This window comes from Micropterus salmoides, unplaced genomic scaffold (assembly GCF_014851395.1).
Source record: "Micropterus salmoides isolate LMB-PRFRI ecotype aquatic unplaced genomic scaffold, ASM1485139v1 Ms_hic_scaffold_9, whole genome shotgun sequence".
NCBI classification, from domain to species: domain Eukaryota; kingdom Metazoa; phylum Chordata; class Actinopteri; order Centrarchiformes; family Centrarchidae; genus Micropterus; species Micropterus salmoides.
Genome location: NW_024044681.1, coordinates 8,433,631 through 8,455,937, shown reverse-complemented (window position 1 = coordinate 8,455,937; position 22,307 = coordinate 8,433,631). Strand labels below are relative to the sequence as shown.

Genomic DNA, 22,307 nt, shown 5'->3' with positions numbered 1-22,307 from the left:
AGCCTGCATGGACGGTTCCATGTAGGCTCGAAAATTGCTGATTGAACAGTGACGATCAGAGTCAGACAAACACACTGAGCCAAGAAACTTTGTTTGTGCAGCTATGCAGCTACCAGAATTACGGTGTTTCTGCCGCCAAGCAGAAGTACTTCTTAAACGACACATGAATCGTTGAAATAATCTATCGAAGCTTCGAATACTAAAATCATCGTTAGCTGCAGCCCTAATTCACAATCATCAGTACTTTCAGCTGAGGCCCAAGGAGGGGCTGGGTTTACCAGCTGATCTACTGGTCTGGTCTTAAATTGTGTTGATGTGTAGTAATGAGTTCAGAAAAATAGTGTGTTCTTGCATCCTTAACCATTTTATTGTAGTTTTATAAAAATTCCTTCATACTGAGGTGATGGACTGGAGACTGGATTTTTTCCATCTGCACTCTGCTTTCCTGCATTGCCTTTTAACGCTGCAAAAACTATAAATTCATCTGCTAATCATGAAATCTCTTCAGCAAGCGATCTATATATGCCGTGTATGTATTTATGCAAATCATTTGGTACCCACGTGTGCACATCAGTGTGTGTATTTTCCATGATTAATAGGTTAAAAGCTGTTAAAAATGCTGTGCTTGTACTCCGTCTACTTAGTTTTTCATTAAGTCCATTAAAAATTGTGTGACAGCGATCCCACAGTAATAAGCCCCAAATCATCACTGCACTGCATGCCTCTTTTTCATCCTGTCTCTACATCATTGTTCATAACATGCAGTCTAATAATACTAATAATGTTTATAATCAGTTATTTCTTCATGAGCTCTTTGTGACATCAAAGAACATAAATATACACATCAAAAGCAAAGCAAGGTGCTGCATAAATGCCAAAATCCAACAATGTATAATTTTCTTCCCTTGGTTCAGACCAAATTAACCAAACTACAGGTGTGAAAGCACTATAAGTCAATCATCTCAACATAGTGGTGACCATCTGTGAGATATCTAATTAAATGAATGTGAGGGAAAATTAAAGGATGCAGAAACAGCAGATGTTACACTCACCGTGGTCCTGTTTCTTTAAAGCCACTATGTGAAGAATGATTTATGTGATGCTAGCATATTTCAGCTCTAATTAAAATGAATTTGTATGGCACCTGTTTCTACATAAACATGGGACAGTACTGGTATAAAAAAAAAATTAAATGGTGCAAAGGGATGCATCATCATTTACAAAGTCTAGGTTTCTATGTTTTGGGGGACAGAGATCCTCTCTCGGCCTTGAATGAACATTCCAGGAGAGGAGAGGAACAACGAGAGGTAAACACCAAAACAATTTCACAGCTCTGACCTAAACCCTAGATGATTTGAATGTGGACAGACTAACATAAGGAGTATAGGAGAGGAAAGGTTAAGGATAGAAACACAATACATATATTTATAAGCCATAACAAAATTAGTAATAACAATGGGAATAATAATAATAGTATAAGAACATACATAAAAGATTAAATGTAAGAGGACAACATACAGGTGTCTGCCACTGTGTATATTTTCATTCTACCATTGGAGGCGCTGAAGTCAGAAATTTTCAAAACACCCTGTGGCTTTAACGCTGTGTTACTTGTGAGGAACCAACAAAGATCACCCACCGCTGTAGTTCCCCTCATCTATGTGTTTTTGCCTCTTCCAGCACATTGTTATGGATTTATCATGTGCAACTTGACTGGTTTGGTTCAGTCCTTCACCACTTTCAGGAACCTCCGTCCCAGCAGGAGCAGCAGCAGCAGCAGGCAGCAGTAAAGCTTTGATGAACCCACTGTACATAACCTGCTCAGCACCAAGAGGCAGATAGACAAAGTTAGCGACTAGTTGATGAAACATTTGACAGCTGAAGAGCTAGATATTTCCCTCAGGAGTTGGTGGAGGTAAAACAGAGCTAAAAGGAGGATGAACATCAGGTGGACACAAACATGACCCCAAATGAATGCTAATGTTTATCTATGTCTGCTGGATGTGTAAATAAACAACTGTTTAAGATAACAAATGTATGAGTTGATAATATGCCAGTCTTAATGCAGATTTAAGGTGGACAACAAGAATAAAAGGTAACAATATGTTTTCTGCGGTGACAGCTACAGAAACAACACTTATTCTAATTCAAACTACACCAGGAGATTGTGCAAAATAAAGTTCATAAAAAAAAAAAAAATTAAATCATGGTTTGTGACTTAAAGCTATCAGCAAGGTTACACTATGAATCATTATAAATAATGCAACCCCCCCCCACTGTAATAAGGTCAAGGTTTAAAAACAGAATCATTATCCTTTGACCCCACTTTGCTTATAATAGTTTGAATAAATAAGCCAGTACTTTTATCATTGATTAGAAGAAAACATCCAAAGCCTGTTTATGCAAGGACAATGGCCCTTTCAACATCTAGTCCAAAAACAGAACTTTAGGCCATACATGGCACTTCTATAGTTGCCAGCAAAGACCCAGTGACAAAGGGCAATATAAAAGAATAGCAACACAAACAGCGAACAATTAAAAAAAGCCACTAAAACAACATCCTGCACCTTTGAACAAGACATCACCTGCCTCCATCATTTTGAACCTCACTTTCTGTCATCACTCCAAATCAGTTTCTCAGTCTGTTTGAGTAATACACATCTTCACATTAACAATGGCTTTCTCCTGGGCATCAAGTCTAAAAAAATTGAACCCTAGTTCACACTACACGATTTTTAGCCCGTTTCACATTACACGTGTGCTTTCTTGACAAAACGTGGTTTGGAGACCAGCCAGTGGGTGACACAGCTGCTGTCAGCTCACGTAGTGTGTGACCCACTGTCACACTGAACGCCACAACGACTTCAACACTCCCGTCACAAGATGGCAGTTGTGTAGTCTGCACAGCATGGCGATCGGCCGACGCTGAAAGTTGTGTAGTCTGCACAAGCCTTAACTCAGAAACAGGATCTTTGGGAAGATTAAATGATGTTTGAAATAAACTTCTCTCCCCATTTTTCTTTGAACCAGTGGAAGCTGAATTTGGTAAAGACAAAGATGCGAGCTTTTTGTTTAATTTAAAATGTAAGTTTCCTGTACTAAATTTTAGTATGATGTTTCACTCAACGGCACTACATATTTTCACCAAAATCATGTCAGGAAGGAAATGAATGCCCTATGAAAAAAAGTGAACGACTTATGTGTGAATGGGACTGTTATCTTTTTCTTTTATTTTCTCCAGGACAAGAGTCTGTATCACCCTGTCAGTAACAGCTGTATAGACAGCAGCCCGAGCGAGCGGCGGGTCTTCATGAACACATGTGACCCCTCCTCCCCCAGCCAACAGTGGCTGTTTGAGAGAACCAACGCCACCGTGCTGGAGCACTTCAACCGAGGCCAACGGTGAGATGAGGCGTCTATCAGAGAAAAAGATCATGAAACAATGATCACGTTTGATCAGGTGAATAATACATGAATAACTTTTATTTTACCCTGTTTTGTCAGGAAATATGTATCTGTATTTCAAGTTTGTTATTTCAGTCAAACACCTGGAAGTCCTTTAGGATATGTAGTTTGAGAGTGTGTTGAATGATGACCTCACTTAGCACAATTACTGGATGCTAATGGGATCAGGTTATAGAAAGTGGATTGTGCCTTTAAAAGGATAAGTGATTTTTTTTCCCCTTGTTAACAAATTCCATTTAAAGACAATTATAAATGCATCTTGCTAATAACTATTGTGTGAGTATCCAAAACCTGATGTGTTATTCGTTCGTGCAATAGAGCTCCATGTCCAGAAACACATTAATGAGCCACAGAGTTATACCGAGACGTTCCTTAATTCGTTTATACTAACTCGATCTGATACACCAACCTGCTACCAGAAATACTCACAAATGTATATTTATCCGCAACTGAAATTAGTCAACAAATGCACTAATTCCTCTTGTTTGAGTAACATTTGTTTAAAACTACAGTGCCTAGCTGTTTAAGGACATTACTGAGACTTGGGATTTGTTGATGAGAACAACAGAATTACACCGGCCTCATATAAACTGTTGAATATCACATTTTCTAACTAAACAACACACTGTGTGAGCTGTCTGTTAATTTTGCCCCTGTTTCTCTGTTGTCTACATAAGAATGGAAGCCGCAAGTGAATAACGTGTTGCTTCAGAAACATTCCCCCCGTGGTACAGCAGTGATCCAGTGTGCTGGCTGAGAGCTAAAGAGCTGGTCGGACCACACACACACACAACAACATCCAGAATACAATCATACAGCATCGGCTTGTGATGAGGAAGGAGGTAAAAGAATCACTCTTGCTTGAGAACCAAAGCTACAAACAGTCAAATCAACTGTCAACTGATGTTCACTTACTTAAAAATACTGATGAAAAAGCATAAAAAAACAAACAAACAAACTATTTCAATAACTATCTGTATCTCGTCCTTCCCCAGGGTGGAAGAACCCCGGTGAAACCTGATTGTCCTGTGGGAACCCAGAAAACACAGCTCTTACAGACTGAAGTTTGGACCTCAAGAATTTGAAATCAAGTCTTTCGTTGTCAGTTTAAATCTGTTAAACACAAACGCTGCTGGATTGATTTGGCTATTCTTTTGCCTCTTTTACTTTTTTCAATTGTTGCCTTAACAATTCCAACAATGAGAAGTATCTGTTCCCTGTGTTTTCATTGAAGGTACCAAAACAACAGATGGTGATATGTGGGACATTTTTCAAAGAAATAACTCGATGGGAACTGGAAACATTGTTTTAACTATTTAATTATTCCTGCACAGTGTGCAGATACATTGCAAGAATGTCTTTTATTGAAGAAACATAATCGTGTCGAGTGCAAATGTGAAAGTATTTTTCTACTGAGCAATGAAGCAACCAATATACATAAGTTATGGCTGTTTCTATCTCAAATATTTTTTTCATCTAAATGCTTAGAATTTTCTTTGCTATGATATCCATGGTCCCCAGATGATGTATCCTAATGACTTTGGTGATCTGTGACTTTGATCTACTATCACCATATTTGTGGTGAGGGAAATATCTACTACTGGATGAATTGCCATAAAAGTCCAAAGAGAATAAATTCTCATGACTTTGGTTATTCCCAGAGTTTCATCTACCACCAACATGCTGGTTCATATTTTTGGTTCAGACGGAAATGTCTCATCTAAAACTTGAATTTCCATGAAATTTGGAGAAGATTCCTGCCCTGTATCAACGGTTCAGGCTGGTGATGGTGGTGTAATGTTGTGGGGGATATTTTCTTGGCACACTTTGGGCCCCATTAGTACCAACTGAGCATCGTTTAAACGCGATGGCCTACCTGAGTATTGTTGCTGACCATGTCCATCGCTTTATGACCACAGTGTACCAGTCTTCTGATGGCTGCTTCCAGCAGGATAATGCACCATGTGGTAAAGCTCAAATCATCTCAAACTGGTTTCTTGAACATGACAATAAGTTCACTGTACTGCAATGGGCTCCACAGTCACCAGATCTCACTCCAACAGAGCACCTTTGGGATGTGGTGCAACGGGAGATTCACATCATGGATGTGCAGCCGACAAATCTGCAGTAACTGCGTGATTCTATCATGTCAATATAGATCCAAGTCTCTGAGGAATGTTTTCAACACCTTGCTGAAAGTATGCCACAATGAGTTGAGGCAGATCTAAAGACCAAATGGGGTCCAACCTGTTACTTGCAAGGTGTACCTAATAAAGTCAATGTAAACAGCTTGTTTCTGCTGCCCGCAAGTGACCCATGCTTTAATTTGTCCAAATTTGACCAAATACCTGTGAAACTGACATCACAGTCAGAATATATATTTGTGCTTCTTTTCACTTGTCACTTGAAGAGTTTTACGAGCAAAAACAAGCAAGCAGGTTTATTTTTGCCCCATATGTTCCCACTGAAAGGTTGTGTCCACTAACTTGAAGGTAGTTGTTCCCCCTCTGACTAAAAAGTGCCTATGGAAGACACTGCTGGGGACTGAAGTTAGGTCTCTGAGTTTGACACTTTATCAAACTTGTGTGTATGTCAACCATAATGAGCAAACAATGAGAGAGACAAGCTATTAAAATATACAAATCTACTGAAGGCAATAATGCCACTCCACAGCATCAACTGCAACAACTTACATGAAACATTGCTTTTGCTAAATAACCTATAGTGTGTAGTTGTTTTCGCTCCCACTTATAGCACCAGAGAACGAAAGATTCAAACCAAATGATGACACTCTTCGAGGACATTGGGTTCCCAGTCCAGCACTGTGTAATTGACAACTCAGGTCCTTGATTCAGCACCTGTATGAGTGCAGACGTCTTATTGGAAATCTGATAAAACAGAGGTCAAACAAACTCATCATCTCTACCCAGCTTGGGGATGAAAGCCGCCGAGCAAGCTAAAATTTCCCCACAAGAACAGCAGCTGCTGAGGCTCAAAGATCATTTGCCACTTTCACTTTTTTTTGATGACATAGTGAGTCATCAACCTGAGTGGAAAATCCAATACTCTGGGTATGAGTCAGGAGATCTTATTGGCCATCAATGTCACCAAGGTCAAACAAACAAACAGTGGAAGCCACTGCAGAAATTGCTCTAACCTTGGTCTTTTCGCATGTGATTGCACTCAACTCAAATATTTTGTCTTAACAATCGAAGAAAAAATCTTTTAGCTTTGATATATCCGTTCATGTATACACACATATGTTGATTCAGTAACAAATGTGCTGACATTACTAGAAAAGCCCCACATTGTATACACAAGTCACAGTGGCACAAAACTTTATCCCAGCATTTGGCATATTGTAATCCACTTCATAGCCAGTATATACCTTTAGTGCAGATTATAGTGTGTGGTGAAATAGATCATTTTTGCTACAACCTATAGCAGAAAAAAATGGGTCCATCTACAGGAAACCAGTACTCCATTGACAATATGTAAACAATTTGTAAACACAAAGTGTGTGTTGGGTGTGTTTGTACTTATGAGTCAGTGAGACATGTCACAATAAATAACTAGTGGCACACACTTTGGTCATATGTGAGAGTCAAGCAACATCAATATGGTATGTGTGCAGTTCAAATGTAAATATACATAGATACCAATTGCAAGAAGTTAAAAATTTTTTACACTTGCATATGCATTTATTATTATATTTTAATATTGATAGTTCTATCTTAAAATTATTTCCTCGTCTTTTCAATGAATTTCGTTTTTGTTTAATTTAATGTTATATTTGGTACTTTGGTATATTGATTTTCATATCTTAATGACTAGGAACCTGATAGACCTATCGAGATGAAACTGTAATTTTCTTGTCAGAGGCAGTGATAATAAAGCTCTCTTGAATATTGAAAGTATGTTTTCCCAAACACCACTTCTGTTAAGCTGAACATGAACGAACATGGCTGCCCTGCTGTCAATGGTAAACAATTATTTACTTCCCAAAAAATTATAAGTTTAAGTTTTCACCCAATTTTATTGCTCTTTTAATTAATGTGCCTGGCCTTGGATTAAAAGCCATAATTTTCTTGGTTTATAAAATCTGATTGGTTTCAAGCTTTAAGAAATTATGGTAAACACACTCATTGCTCGTTCTGTTGCTCTGCTGTGAAATTAGCTTGAAGTGACAGGCTGGGACACATTTTGATTAAATAGAACATTTCCATTCCCTTTCTGCTGGTCTTCATTGTGAGTGCTGTTTGAAAAGATGTGTGATTGGAACTTTGACATCTCGAGCTCTAAACAGATGCAGAGACAATCAGAAGTGAATGGAGGGTAATCTTCACAATTACTGAGACACTGTATGTGTAATGCACTGTGTGTAGTCAATTTTACAAAGGAGGAGAGACTCACTGTCATTTGAATTCCATTTCCAGCTCCACACTCACCTCTTTCATATTATGACCCTGTAAATTGCACCCACTCCTTTTAATGATTTGCAATATGAACATCAGACAGAATGAAATGGAAAGAGATGCGAGCTAGAGATAAAAACTGAAACAAAAATTGCTAATGAAATCCTACCTTGAAAAATAAAACAATTTCTTCTTCAGTGTCAACTTTTAGCTGTAATATCTGGAAAATATGTCTGCAGAAACAGGACACAAGGAAAAGCAACAGATTAGCATGTGTATTAACAATGCTAACAGAAGTATTAGTTGCATGTTGAAATTTACAAATACAAAAAAAAATGTAATGGCTCCTGGTGAAAGTCTAGTTTTGGTCTCTGGAGAGACGCGTGCTTCCAGACTAATAACCAGTAGCTCCCTCTGATTCGCTCAGTCCAGCAAGCCAGGATAGGCATGACAAGACTGCTCTGCTTATAACCTCATCAGCTGAATGATAATACAGCTAACTTGCCTTCCACAGGGCTTTGCTGCTGTAAATGGCCCCACAGTCACACACTAATGGAAAAATCACAGCCGTGTCAGTGTCACAACGGCAGCCTCGGGTCACCAGGGATCTGGGTGGACGTATTCGGGTCAAATCCTTTAACACGTCTCGCTTTTTAAAAAGATGGATTGGAGCTGTTCTACAAGGGTGTTCTTAAGTGACTGGCTTCTTTTTAAATTGACTGAAATCATACTCCTTATAAATAAGACGCCCCATGCTCTCCTTTAAGAAACAACTTTGCACACCAAAAGGCTTTATATTAATATTTTTTGGGTTCATGAAATTGCACCGTGTTTGTGCATATTGTAGTCGGGATGCTATTGATTTTCAGTCTCCATTTTGCATTAGAACAGGTCACGCTGACGATCAGTGGCAAAAACAAGCCCTTTAGTTGTAATGATGGGTTAAGCAGGGCAATGGAGATTGGACAAAACAGGCAGACTGGTGCAGTTCAATGATTTATTGAATAAGGATGAACTGGCAAGGAACAAAGGAAGTGTATAAGTGGCTGAAGAGGGAATGAGTTGCAGGTGAGGAGTGGGCAGAGTTGGCCAGGTAACTGCAGAGCAAATGAGGGAAGTGAGAACAGGTTTGCAGTTGGGTGTGGCACTCAGGTGATAGGGAAAGGAGGGAATATAAAGTTCAAAAGCTACAGATTTACGAGGCAAGAGATAGCCTGAGTTACTGATCGCTGACATTGTATTGTCAAAATCATACTCATAGTGTTTAACATTTTAATCTCATCATTCCTATTGTTTTCATTCTTTCAACATAACAGCTTGTCCCTCACTCTGCATCTTTTTATTCTTATCCCTCTGGCTGTGAAGCGAATTATATTTTCTCCTCTGCAGGCTATCTTAGAGTCAGTGACTAAGTTAAATACCTGTTGTTATATTTACATAAACCCATTCAGTGAGTAAATCACAGGCTGGAGCGGCATAATAACAACAGTGCTTTGACAGCGATGAGCAGAAACGGCAGCTCATTGTACTGCAGTCTCTAACTCTGCTTGCTGGTTACACACACACGCACACGCTGCTGTCACCTCTGTCTTTAAACAGATTTATACAGCATGCTATATATTCTATTCAGGTTGCCTCCACTAGGCACACGTCCAAAAACAGCTCACATACAGGAGCCAAACTGCTCTTCACCAACTCTTCAGCTGAGAAAAAGCCATAAAGAATGTCAGCTGTAAATTAGAGTGTACATTACATAACAAGGTCTATTTTTGCATTTTCAATCCTTTTACTATAAATCAACTATTTACTGCTGTAATTTAGTTTTGAGTGTTGTTCTACCCCTCCAGGCAGTCATTTTTTTCTTTTTATTACAGTGTGGAAAATCAACTCAAAGACATAACTCGAGTTCTTTCAAGTTCTGCTATCCTGTGGGTAATGCTGTGAGGTACATTCACATGGTTATTTCAGTTGGAATAGCTGACCATCACGTCACTGTTTGCATTTCCAGGTCTTATGCAGAGTGGTATGAAATGAATGAAGACAAGAGAACAAACAGGAACATGGATGACATAACATGCTAGCTTTGAGAGCAAACAGTCTTTTTCTTAACAACACATGGATGGAAAAGCAAGTGAGATAATATCACCACCTTAAAAACAAAGAAGAGAGAGAGACCTGTGTGTTTAGGATGGGCTGCTCTGAAACTTTGCCGGGAAATTCATGATCCCCAGAGGATGGTCCTAAGTATCAAGTCAAGTGCTTTATTTTGCTGTATTTGTCCATGATCTGGTCAAACGCTGTTCCTGGGGCACTTGTAATACAATCGCTACCCATAGAGGTTGAAAGGAGATGTACAATTTATTCCCTTTACAAAACATAAAACAAATCCAGAAAAATGTCGGCTGTGGATCGTTCCTAATGTAATGTTAGTTTGCTAACGCTAGCTAATGTTATACTGAATGTAACGTTATAAAACCCTGCTGTTTTTGTTTTTTAATGATTGTAATAGTGAATAGAGACCTACCCATCTTTACAGGAACAGTGTTAATCCTTAATATTGTTGTCCTGTCTCTTAATCGTCAGGTGATGCAGTGGTTCACTTTTACTCTGATCTGTAGGCTTTAGCTTGTGTCTTTATTTGTTTCACATCAGTTTGACAGCTTGTCGGACTTAGCACCAGTAACTAAGTGGGTGAGGCTTAGCGAAGGGTCAATTGAAATGGGACCAGCAACATGAAATTTACTAAGCGTATTTATGATCCCCAGAGGGGCAGTAGCTCATTCTGTACAGGGGATTTGGCTTGGGAACAGCGTCATAGGGTGAGACTCTGGGCTGTGAATCCTCTCAGCACATTGTGGAATGGCATCTTCAAAATCAGGCCAATCTGCAGAAAAAAAGCACTATTCCTCACCTAACTGACAGATTTGTACTGGGAGGGCGGAGCCGAGATGGATGTGAAGCCTGGGTTTCTAAGATCACACAGAAGTGCTCACTTGAAAGCCAAAAAGCTGAAAAGGAAACACTTTTCTTTCTGCACCCATGAGATGTCCTATCATTTTAATTCCATTTCATCTTGTTTAAAGTCACATCTCATGGCATGTGGTGTCCTCAATCCTACATTTGAAGCACTTATCTGAATGCTCGAGGGCTTTCTCTGATAGGATGATGACAGCTAAAGAAAAATCCACCATCTATCCTCTGTATGTGTGATTGCTCTGTGCACTCCGGGAGTTCATTTTTGTGATCAAGTGGTGTTAATTTACTCTCTGTGTATCCATTGATGCTAACACCAGCCCTGTCTTATTCTACTTCTGTTTACTTTCTAGTTTTCACACATATCATTATCACTGCTGTGGTAATGAAATGTTATTATAATGAATCATTAGAAAGAAGGCCTGTTCTATTCATCTTTATTGATGGCTCATATTGCTCGATTTAGCTTCCTTACACTTCCTCCAAATCTATTAGTGAATTCATTTTAGATAATTGATATCTGATCAATTCACATGTTTTTTCAAACCCGATAACTGGACAGCATTCAGCCCTGACAAAACTTAGCAAAACGTTTATTTTAAATGGAGACGGTGGTGCCTTCAACACCTTTCACCTCCACGCAAGTGCACTGCACTTTATATATACACATCACAGCTGACTGGGTAAGACCTCTGACACACCCACCAAATGAGAGAAAACATACATCAAAGCCCATTGCACACCGTTTCAAGGAAACATGTCATTCAACCAGGAAATCATAGCAAAACAGTGCACATTGTTTTCAGATTGAACATGCCCACAGCAAAACTACAAGCAATATGACTTAAGTGGTCAAATTATGCTCAATTTCAGGTTCATAATTTTATTTTGCAACACCTCTTTTCAACCTGTGTGTTGAACGCTCCGTTTTAGGTACGGAGTGATGCATCTCACTTCTACGAGATCTTTGTTGGGAGTTGCACATGCGCAGTACCTAGTTAAGGACAACTTGCCAATCAGAAGCAGAGTAAGGTGGGTCCTGACAAGCTGGTAAACATGAGCTGCATCCAAAAGTCAAAAAAATCTCCTTTCCTAAACACCTTTCCTTGACCACGATGGAAAATATGAGGTCAAGGAAAGATGTGAAGGAGAATTCATAAGGACTGAAAAGAGGACCGCGGGACTCAGAGAATGCGACTGCTCTTTTCTAGGCGATGTAATTATGTGACGACGGATGTTACTGACGTGTCCGGCCATGATAAAATTACAATATTCCAAAGATGGACTACAAAAAGCGCATCTTTGACACCCTGTCCTCTGTTGTTTTAATACAGGCCATCTAAAGGTGGACAACACGGTGGAATATATTAGGCTACTTCATTACCAAGATAGCAAAAAGGCCTACAGGGTACCAGTCACCAAATAATGGAAAGGGTTGTCACATTAAGAATGCTTGCTCACACTCACCCTCCTGCCCACCCATATTTATCAGCATGAATCCAATTCAGTGTAGGCCTATGTGAATAATACATTACATTTATGCAAGATAGGCTGCTAGGCCCATAGGTCTACATATCAATCTTTAATTTCAGACAGAAATAAAAGCATTTCATATCCATTTTCTAGTATATTGAATATGTATATTATCAGTCATTTACCTATGCATATAGCCTAAGAACCTTGACAACAGGGACAGAGGTCATAAATCAGCCTTGGCCAGAACACATTGGTTTCATTTTATCATTACCTGCTGCTATAATGTGTTTTTCTTGCATTGTCCCTGACAAACAAACTAACAAGTGAATACATCAGTAAACACCTGTAAATGTTGACTTGTGCTTGGAAGTTGTCATGGCAGATACAGGCTGTAGGTGTGTATTGTGAAAAAATTGTTGATTTCCCAAAGATAATTAGGCTACCACCAGATACTGAACACAGTGATTGGCCAATAACCCAACTCACCAGCTGAGTGGTATATGTCCCGATGAGGTCACCTTCTATTCCTGACCTATAAAAGGGCTGCTGGGGAGTAGCACAGTTAGACAGCAAAATGGGAGATGGGGCTTGCTGCTGCTGGCATTGTGCTCACAAATGGTAAGAGGACGCTAATGTGGAATTTCAACATAGATCGCAGGGCATGCTTAAAATGAACATAGCATCAAAGCACAATTGAAATTGCTCCTGCATATGTAATTTGTTCCGTATCCAGGTATTATGTATTGCCAACACAACGTTTCAGGTTTAGAAATGAAAACAAGACAGGACAAAATCAGCAAACTATTAATGTACTTTTACTTTATTTTGTGGTTTACAGGAAAGGAGCAAAATATATGCCACCCCCAACATGCAGGTCCCAATGGCGCAAATCTGTTTAGATCAAACCAAAGACCTCTCCTTTGACTACCGGCTGTCTTGGGCATCTATTGGGGCAGAAGACCCATGGCTGGGGCCAAGATACGAAGGTTCTCTTGTTGGTTTACTGGCTGGCGCATGGACTGTCTTACAGCCAAAGACGACTGTATTTGATATTGTTCATCGCATCTGTGACACAATGTTGTCCTTGTTGAATAAAGTGGTCCACTTCCCCACACTAGCACAGTGTGCCGAAGTTGGGGATGGCTTTCAAAACCTTACCAACAGCCCAGCCTTCAGCCACTGTGTGGGAGCCATCAGTGGATGCCACATCCGCATCAAGGCTCCCCCTACATGCAGAGGACTACCTGGACAGGAAACTCTTCCACTCTGTCCAACTTCAGGCAATCTGTGACTGCACTGGCAAATTTCTGGACATATTTGTGGGTTACCCTGGTTCAGTTCACGACACCGGGGTGCTCAGAAATAGTCCAGTATTGCCTGACTGCACCAATCACCCTCATCCCCCCATACAGAGAGCCAGTGAGGGGGAGAGTGGCTTCAACGCTCACCATGCCAGAGCCCAATCCATAATAGAGAGGGCCGTTGGCATGATGAAGACAGGGTGGCGAGAGATTTTCTTCAAGGCCCTGGAAGTGGATCACACCTTTTGCTCTGAAGGTCATTGCACTGTGTGCAGTCCTCCATAATGTCTGCATCACTACTGGGGACATCCAGGAGCTGGCTGAGAACGAGGATCCTGCGCCACCACCACCGTCTGTGCAAGGGGATGAAGGTGGAGGTCAGCAATACAAGGACAAACTGGCAGCCCCAAACCAGTGTCCCTCCCCTCTTTGGGAACATGATTATTTCCTTTTGTGAATAAATGGCTACTACTTGGATTTGAATCTTTGTCAATAATTAAATAACATTTTGGTTAGCACACCAATAACTCGAGAACTTGTCTTTATTTCACAGTGTTAGTCATATAAATTATAGTGGATCCTTCTGTGATATATGCAAAGATCCAGGGGTGCCTGGAAAAAACAACTCATTAACTCTCTGTAAAGTCATGAACATCGTGTTGATCCTACATATATAGCATACAGGTATTCAGTTACTGCTCAATTCCTACTTTCATCTGTGTGGTCATTCTAGCTTGTATAGTATTTCACATGAGTAGGTTGGTTACTTTGCACTCTGGGAAGGAACATACAATTTGCTGCATGTACAGAAATACTTTTAAAGTGACAGCTCTGAAAAGGGGGATCCTTCTATATATTACTCTTGGCCATCTTATAAGAGGTGATCATGGACAGCTCTGACAGGCGGGCTAGGATTTTTGTTTGTGTATTGAAGCAAGGTGTTAAACACTATTCCATTCATTCAGCAAATGGAAAACCTTAGAGATCAGTCCATTCAGTATTTGGGATTTTCACACAAATTCAAGGAGTTAGTACAATTGCAACTTGCTATGTTCTGTTAACACAATTAAAAACGAAATGGAAGGCAGTGGAATTTCTGCATTATTTGCATAAATTTACTATTTTCACCATAAATGTCTTAAAATGCAAGATCCTGGAGGGATTGATCATTAAATGAGCTCAACACCATATACATTTTCTTTATTGCCTCCTCCTTCTCAGCCTGTTGTTTCAAGAAGGCCAACATTCCCTCACCCCTCTTTTATCTTTTGGTAGGCGATTGTGAGCTTGTACATGGTAGGGCCTTGTCCTCCTCACTCTCAGATATAATCTCAGAGGCCTGACCAGACTTGGAGGATGTTGCTTCAGCAGCAGTCTGGCCCTGAGCATGAGGCAACAAGGGTGGGAGGCTGAATAGATGGCCTTTCCCCAATGCATGGCATCAAACCGTGGCCAGGTAGCTGCTGTTGCTTCACCTCCGTCTGTGCCTGTACCTGTGGGGGAATTCTTTAACTCTCATTAACACCATGGAGAACAAACTGTTATTAAAAAGAATGCAGTAACCAATAATGGAATAGTCTAACTGTTACTAGCCAATGTGCATATTAAGTAGCTATTATCTGACATTTCCATATAAAATGTTATGGAAGCCTGTTTTTATTGTACAACATAATCTCCACAAACACTACCCTAGTTCACCACAGTGCCCGGCCATATGATTTGCTACACCTTGTACCTTGTTTTTAGGTTGTCCCATTTCTTGGACACCTGCATGGCAGTCACCTGGCCCTCCAGCCCACCTGCCAGTAGGTCAGAATTACCTTTAATTGCCAGCACAATTAACAATGACGTTTAACCCACATTTGTGGTTTTCCCAGCCTAATTTGGCAGCATTTTTCTTACCACTGAAGATTTTGTCTGACTTGATCCTTGCCTTAATTAAGGCAGGGGTGTCAGCATCTGTGACTGAAGTAAAATCAATTAATGATTTTGCCAAAGGCTGCCAGTGCATTGGCCAAAAATAACTAATACAAACTGAGCCTTTAAAGAGGCGGTATTATGCTTTTTGTCTTTTTCCTCTCCTTTATTGAGTTATATATCTTTTTTGTGCATGTAACAGGTTTGCAAAGTGAAAAAGCCCAAAGTCCAGCCCAAAGGGAGTTCCCATCTCCCACAGAAAGCTCTGCTCTGAACTGCTTGAAAACAGCTTGTTTTAAAGCCCTTCACTTCCTTTACTTGTGACGTCACAATGAAAATGCGTCATAAGGCTTGCCAAGCGGCTAGCGGGGTCAGGCACGCCCTCAAACCAAGCTAGTATGAGCGGAGGCCCTTTGATTCGACTCGCCTTTTTTTGGTTTTCCATTGTAGAAATGTTGTACCTGTAAATGTTGAAATGTTGTAGGTACTTTTTTTCATATCACCTCCATCGAGGTTCCAAGCGAGCTGAGGGATACTAAAATGTAACGTGATCAGCGACAACGGCAGAGGAAGGTTTTCATACTGCTTATCTGTCTTTACATTCTGAGGTATGTTGAAACGCTTTAACTTAAAAAAGAGAAAGCTGTGTGTGTCGCACTGAACATTACGGTAGTTGTGTGTGGCGTCGCTATGACGATAAGCTACGAACTATCTCTGGGTAGGGCCGAGTAGAGTCGAGTCTATCGATATGCGCTATGATAGCATTTTTCGGCAAGGCAGCATAGATCGTCATGATGGTAAGATGTGGAACAATGATGTTGTGGACTTGAGAGTAACTTATACCATCTGCTAGATTACGGTCTCAGTCTGAAGCGGCTTTGATTTGGATCATACTACCTTGTTTCTTACGACCCGCCCTTCTCTGCTTCTGATTGGCTAGTAATCCTCACCTGGGAACTGCGCATGTGCAACTCCCAACAAAGATTTAGTACAAGTAAGATGCATTACTCTGTAGCTCAAGAGCGGAGAGTTCAACACACAGGGTGAAAAGAGGAGCTGCAGCAATGTGCAGCATGAGAAAAATATGGTGTTTTTTATTTTTAAATTAAACCATGTAAACTTGTTCTGGTACAACCCCTGAATAAGATTTTGAACCTGAAAATGAGCAGAATACCACCTCTTTAACATAAACCTACACACTGATCATTTTACAAGAGTAACATTCATAGCTCGCGTATGGATTTCAATTATTGTTGACAATGAAAATATATGCATATTACCAAATTGCCTGAGAGAGACAAGGCTTCATAGCCAATGGTGACTTACATGGAGAACGTCCTTTAGGAGACGGTAACTCCTTTTGGGGTGAACTTTGGGCTTTCTGTCTTTGCAAAGCTATTACATGTACAAAAATTATATATATAACACAATAAAGGAGAGGGGAAAAAGCCAAAAAGCATACTACCACCTCTTTAAATATGCAACTCAGAAACATGAACTGGGTAAAAAAAAGTTTTTTATCACTCAGGTGCATGGTGTTCATTCCACAAACAATGGAATCGATCATGATGGGGGGGGGAAGAATATTGTAACATATGGTAATTTTGTTTTTGGTTCATTCTTTAAAAAAATACCTTCAGAAAAATCAATTATAGATCATATAACAGAATAAAAACCAACATTGTCCTAATTTTCTTTTCCCAGCTATATTGCTTGGGCATACGACACATTAGTTTTTATAAAACAAGAAAGGTGTTAAGGTGTGGTTAAGGTTAAAGGTGTGCTAATCAGATACAAGTACTTTAAAGTGTATCTTTGGACAAGGCACTGGACGCTAAATGGCGATCAGAGCAATTTATTGCACAATAAACATTAGCCATCTTGTAGCGATCTTTGTCTGGACGCAACCCCTACGTCACACTCACACACCTAGCCGGATGAATGGCTGTGTTAAAAAACAAAAAAACCCCCAAAAAACCTGTCACATACTCACAGCTGTGCACACAAGGAAACAGGGGCAGACTGGGGCAAAAACAGGTCCTGGGAATTTTTGCCCTGGTCATCCCACTCTCTGGACAAAGCATTTGATTTTTATTCATGCATTCTGGAGATTTTGTTTGCACGACAGTACATCACAAAATTAGCTATTAAAACACATTTCAAAACTAGACACACCGATCTAGCTATCCTCAAGTAAAGTAATACTTCAGCTGAGCTCTAAAGCAGTTTTTGGAGTTGTAAAAATATCCGCATTAGACCTTTCTAGTCCTACTAGTCAGGGGGTGACTTTAGAAAATACTTTGTTGTCACATACGTGTTGTGAAATTCATTCTCTGCAATTAACCCAGACAATGACCTGGTTTGTTGTTAGTCTCTGAGCTAATCAAACAAAAAACAGTCAGCCATCATATTAATGTCTTATCGATTCCTATGAAACTGTCAGTGAGGTAGCTCATTTGTGACTGATGTATTACATTTGTGACATACGGCTATTACTTTTCTAGCAAATTTTAAGGCAGTCTGGTTTGTTGTTCTGTGAAATATTAAGAAACACTTACCTGAATGTGTTTACATACACATGCAGACAAACTTAAATAGCTATAACAACATATGATACAAAAAACAGCTGAAAGCCAATGCACTCCTCCAACGAATGCAGCCTGGCTCTGCCATCCCTACACACAAAGCAATCTCACTCCCAGCTGTTTTCATCTGTGACACCAAAAGCTACCACATGCCATCAGTGCAGGGGCATCCCTCCCTAGCTTCAAGAAGCTCCTCATTTCTTCCAAGTGGCTGTTTCTCAATACCGAGTTCGCCAAGTTTGGACTTCTGTACTTTCAAGATCAGACTTGGCAAGTTTGGCTCTGGAATACAAACTCCCAGAAACGGGATCACGCAGTCAGTCAATCAACAATTGGAACCGCAGCGGACTTGATGTCGGCCGGACCCGTTAGCGGGCTGGACCTCACATCTCCGAAAATATTGTAGCAATTTTTTAAATCAGCTCTGTCTTGAGAAATCAACCACATATTTGTACCATTTGAACTATATTCCTGCATAAAAAAACTCTTAAAAATACTATGTGACACAAGAACAGCAGTATTATATGTTACAGTTGTGAGTTTTCTCCTCCGACATTTCAGCTTTTTGGCGGCTTTTTGGAGCACTACTTTGGCTGCGACGTTTCACAAGAACACAACTACAGACAAGACGGCAGATTAAGAAACAGCTACTATCTTATAACACCTCTAACCCCTAACCTCTAACATGCACTTCCTGTGCCCTTCTTCTATCCCCTTACAATTCTCTTGCACTGATTGCACTATTTTGTTAACTCTTACTTATTTCCCGGGTATTTACCCCATTGATGCCATATGTGCTATTAGCTCTTACTAGGATGTATTGTCAGTTGTAGATCTTGTGCTGTATTGATGCTCTGTTGACGCTTGTATGTTGTTCCTCAAATGTAAGTCGCTTTGGATAAAAGTATCTGCCAAATGAGTAAATATTGTCCTTATTACATTTGATGCCTCATAGCACCAGTTCCTGCTGAAGAAGGACTGGGAAAAGAAACAATCACGCCCTGCAATTTCAAATGGATTTTGGCAAGGATGAACTGACCGTTTCATCTGCCACAACAGCTTTGTTATATTGTTTTCTCTTTAAGTTAAGTCTTTAAGCAGCTGCAGGAAATAACACATTTATTACGTTGGTTTATTCAGAAACCCATTCACAGCAGATGCTGAGCAGAGGGTTTTCAGAAAACCTCATCTTCTGGGCTTTTGTCCAAGGGAAGTCTCCACAAGGGAATACCAGTGTCTGTAAACAAAAGCTCCCTCCAACACATACCCTTCTTTTCAAACTCCCTACCTGGATGTGTCTTACAAAGACCAACCATATGAAAATAATGATGACAAATTGATGTTTGAATTTTGTATTAGAAGTACAGTATCTGTAAAATGTATTTACACAGGTCAGTACTGTACACGTTTCAGGCAGTTTGGATAAAATGCTGTAAAGTAAGAATGCTTTCAAAAATACACTATATGATGACTATTTAGATTATATGTATCAATTAACAAAATGCAAAGTGAGTGAATAAAAAAATTTAAATCAAATCAATATTTGGTGTGACCACCCTTTACCTACAAAAATCAATTATTCTCGCTACTCTTGCACATAGTTGAAGGAACTCTACAGGCAGGTTGGCCCAAACATCTTGGAGAACTACCCAAAGCTAGCGAACGGGTAGCTTCGGGCTACATTATCAACTACTAGCATAACCTCCAATTTGAGTCTCCACCAACTCCTGAGAATGTTTTGTCTTCCCCTTTCTTCACCACCTAGTCACTAACTTTGTCTGCTGCCTTTTGGTGCTTACAGAACGTTTATCAGTGCTGGTTTGCTAGAAAACAGATGTCGCTGTGACTTTAAATAAGGTTGATGAGAACACTGAACCACACAAAAAAACTGGTAAGGAGGCTAAAAAGTAATATGTGAGAATTGGGAGATACCTGTATGATTTCTGTCCTGTGAGCTTTTGACATTACAGATTCATGTGATTCAATGTTAATATCAAAAATATTGATACTGGCAGGTTTAAATTTCCTAAATTGAGCCAAATTTTTTCCCATCACAAATTCATGTGGAGCTCCCTTGGAAATGTTGGCTGTGTGTTAATCTTCAGAATTTATATTGTAAACATGACCTACTTAGTTCAGTTTCATCCAGCCCATAAACTTCATTAATCCTTCACAAAGAAATTTTAATTGTAGACATTAAATCAAACACTAAAAAGCGCACGCGCACACACACACACACACACACACACACACACACACACACACACACACACACACACACACACACACACACACACACACACACCTTCAGAAGCTCCATGTTCAGCAGCATGAATCTATCACATAAAGAAGCGTGACTAGTGAAGAGCCTCTCTAATGTGACTGCCTCGCCTCCATTCAGTTTCCCAAACACCATCCGAGTTGTCAGAGTAATTTTCTTCACTTGAAATTAGTTGCTTCTAATAAAATTTTAATTCAGTTATTACAAGCACAGTAACGCCTCAAGTGCTGCCCCTAAGCCCTGTCTGGCTTATGGTTATGTATCCGCTATATGTACTTAAGCCTCATGCAAATTAATTTTAATTTGGTAGAAATTAGTTCTGTTCTGTAAATGTGACATTAACAGAGCTAGAAATGGAATCTGACCATTTGTCTCCACATATTGACATCAGTTCAATTTGGCTCAAGAAGGGCTCTGAAGGATGACGGGGTCGCTCCACTTGACAATACTCATGGGGTCCTATGAAGTCAATAACTGCATTTACACCAAATGACTTTCTGCGAAACTGAAATTTATTTGAGGAAGGAGAGAAACTGTGACTGATGAAAGTGAAATTTCCCAGGAGAAACCATGCAACCTGTGAACTTGTTGTAGAGAAAATAGTGCATTTTGCGGTGTTTGGTTATCCTCTCTGGGAAGAACAGATGCCCAAGTATGTGCAAGTGGATGTATCTTATGACAGTCTGACAGCTTTTTAATAATATGTCACATCGAGGTTTTTCTTTCCATCAAATGTAAGTGTTTACAAATATACAAACAGCTTGCAGCACAAGCTGTCTTCTGTTTTTACACTCTGAAAAATTAATATTAGCACTAGTCCTCATGAATTTAAGATGTATCCTCACATCAGAGTTGCTTTTCCAAAAGCTGTCAGCATGTTTAGAGAAGAAGGGACTCGGCAGTCCAGTGAGAGATCATTACTGTAACCTGATTCAGTCGATGTGTCCTGTTCAAGTGTACTTGAGAAAGCCACTAACCCCATTAAATTATTCATTGTCCCTATGGAAATCAAAGCAGTAGCAGGATGTTTCTTAAATACATTTCCAAACCTCATCTGTGTCAGTATTTATCACGCATCATAGAAATGTACGTTATGTCAAAACATGTAACATAATCTGATCTCAAGTGTATAAATTAAGAATTTCATACTTACATGTGTCACTCAGTGCTACGTCAAACGATTTTGTTGCCCTGATGGTTGTATTTCTATCCAATTGTATCCAGAGGCTTTTGCTCTGGGCCCGTTGAAATCAAAAATTCCAGACTAATAAACATTTGTGAATTAGTCTGGCAATGCCAGGCTAAGAAACATCTTCATTTGCTTATTTGCTTAATGTCTAAAAGATGCTGACAAATGTAGTCACTAAATTGCCGGGCTCAACCCATAATTCGTTAGTCAAAGCAGTGTAAGGAGAAAACCACAAGCTGGAGCTGTACCTGATGAATGGTTTCTTGGTAAACTCGCCTTGCTCTTGCTCAACTTCTTTTCCGTCTCTGTCAGTCTTTGGCTCAGAACGGACAGAAATAATATCTTTGTGAACTACGGCCGCTAAATAAAACATTTCTTTTTACTTACTCACCAATAAGCTTTCACATTTCAGATTCCCTAAATTCTTTGTTGCCGTTTTTATCAATGCCATGTCTAAAGGCTGGTATTATAACTATCAGGGATGCTTCCACAGAAATCGTTGATTCAGAGGATTTCTACATTAATTTATTGCTACTTATGAGAGTGGAAATCAGGCTTCTGCAAGTGCAAATAATTTCAAAATGATCCATCCATCCATCCATCGTCAACCGCTCATCCTGTGTACAGGGCCGCAGGGAGGCTGGAGCCAATCCCAGCTGACATTGGGCGCCAGTCCATCAGTTCACAATGATTGGAATTTTTAAA

At 39.8% G+C, this 22,307-nt stretch overlaps 1 protein-coding gene across 1 annotated transcript in view; it reads left to right on the top strand.

The window, feature by feature from the left end:
• The window catches only part of LOC119895160 (polypeptide N-acetylgalactosaminyltransferase 10-like), an 82,808-nt gene extending 77,500 nt beyond the window's left edge, over positions 1–5,308 (top strand). The window contains exons 12-14 of the mRNA XM_038708062.1: positions 3,242–3,460; positions 4,143–4,307; positions 4,461–5,308. Of these exons, the coding sequence (XP_038563990.1) occupies positions 3,242–3,406 (165 nt within the window). The 3' untranslated portion in view covers positions 3,407–3,460; positions 4,143–4,307; positions 4,461–5,308. The remainder of the gene's footprint in view (positions 1–3,241; positions 3,461–4,142; positions 4,308–4,460) is intronic.
• The last annotated feature ends 16,999 nt before the right edge of the window (positions 5,309–22,307 follow it).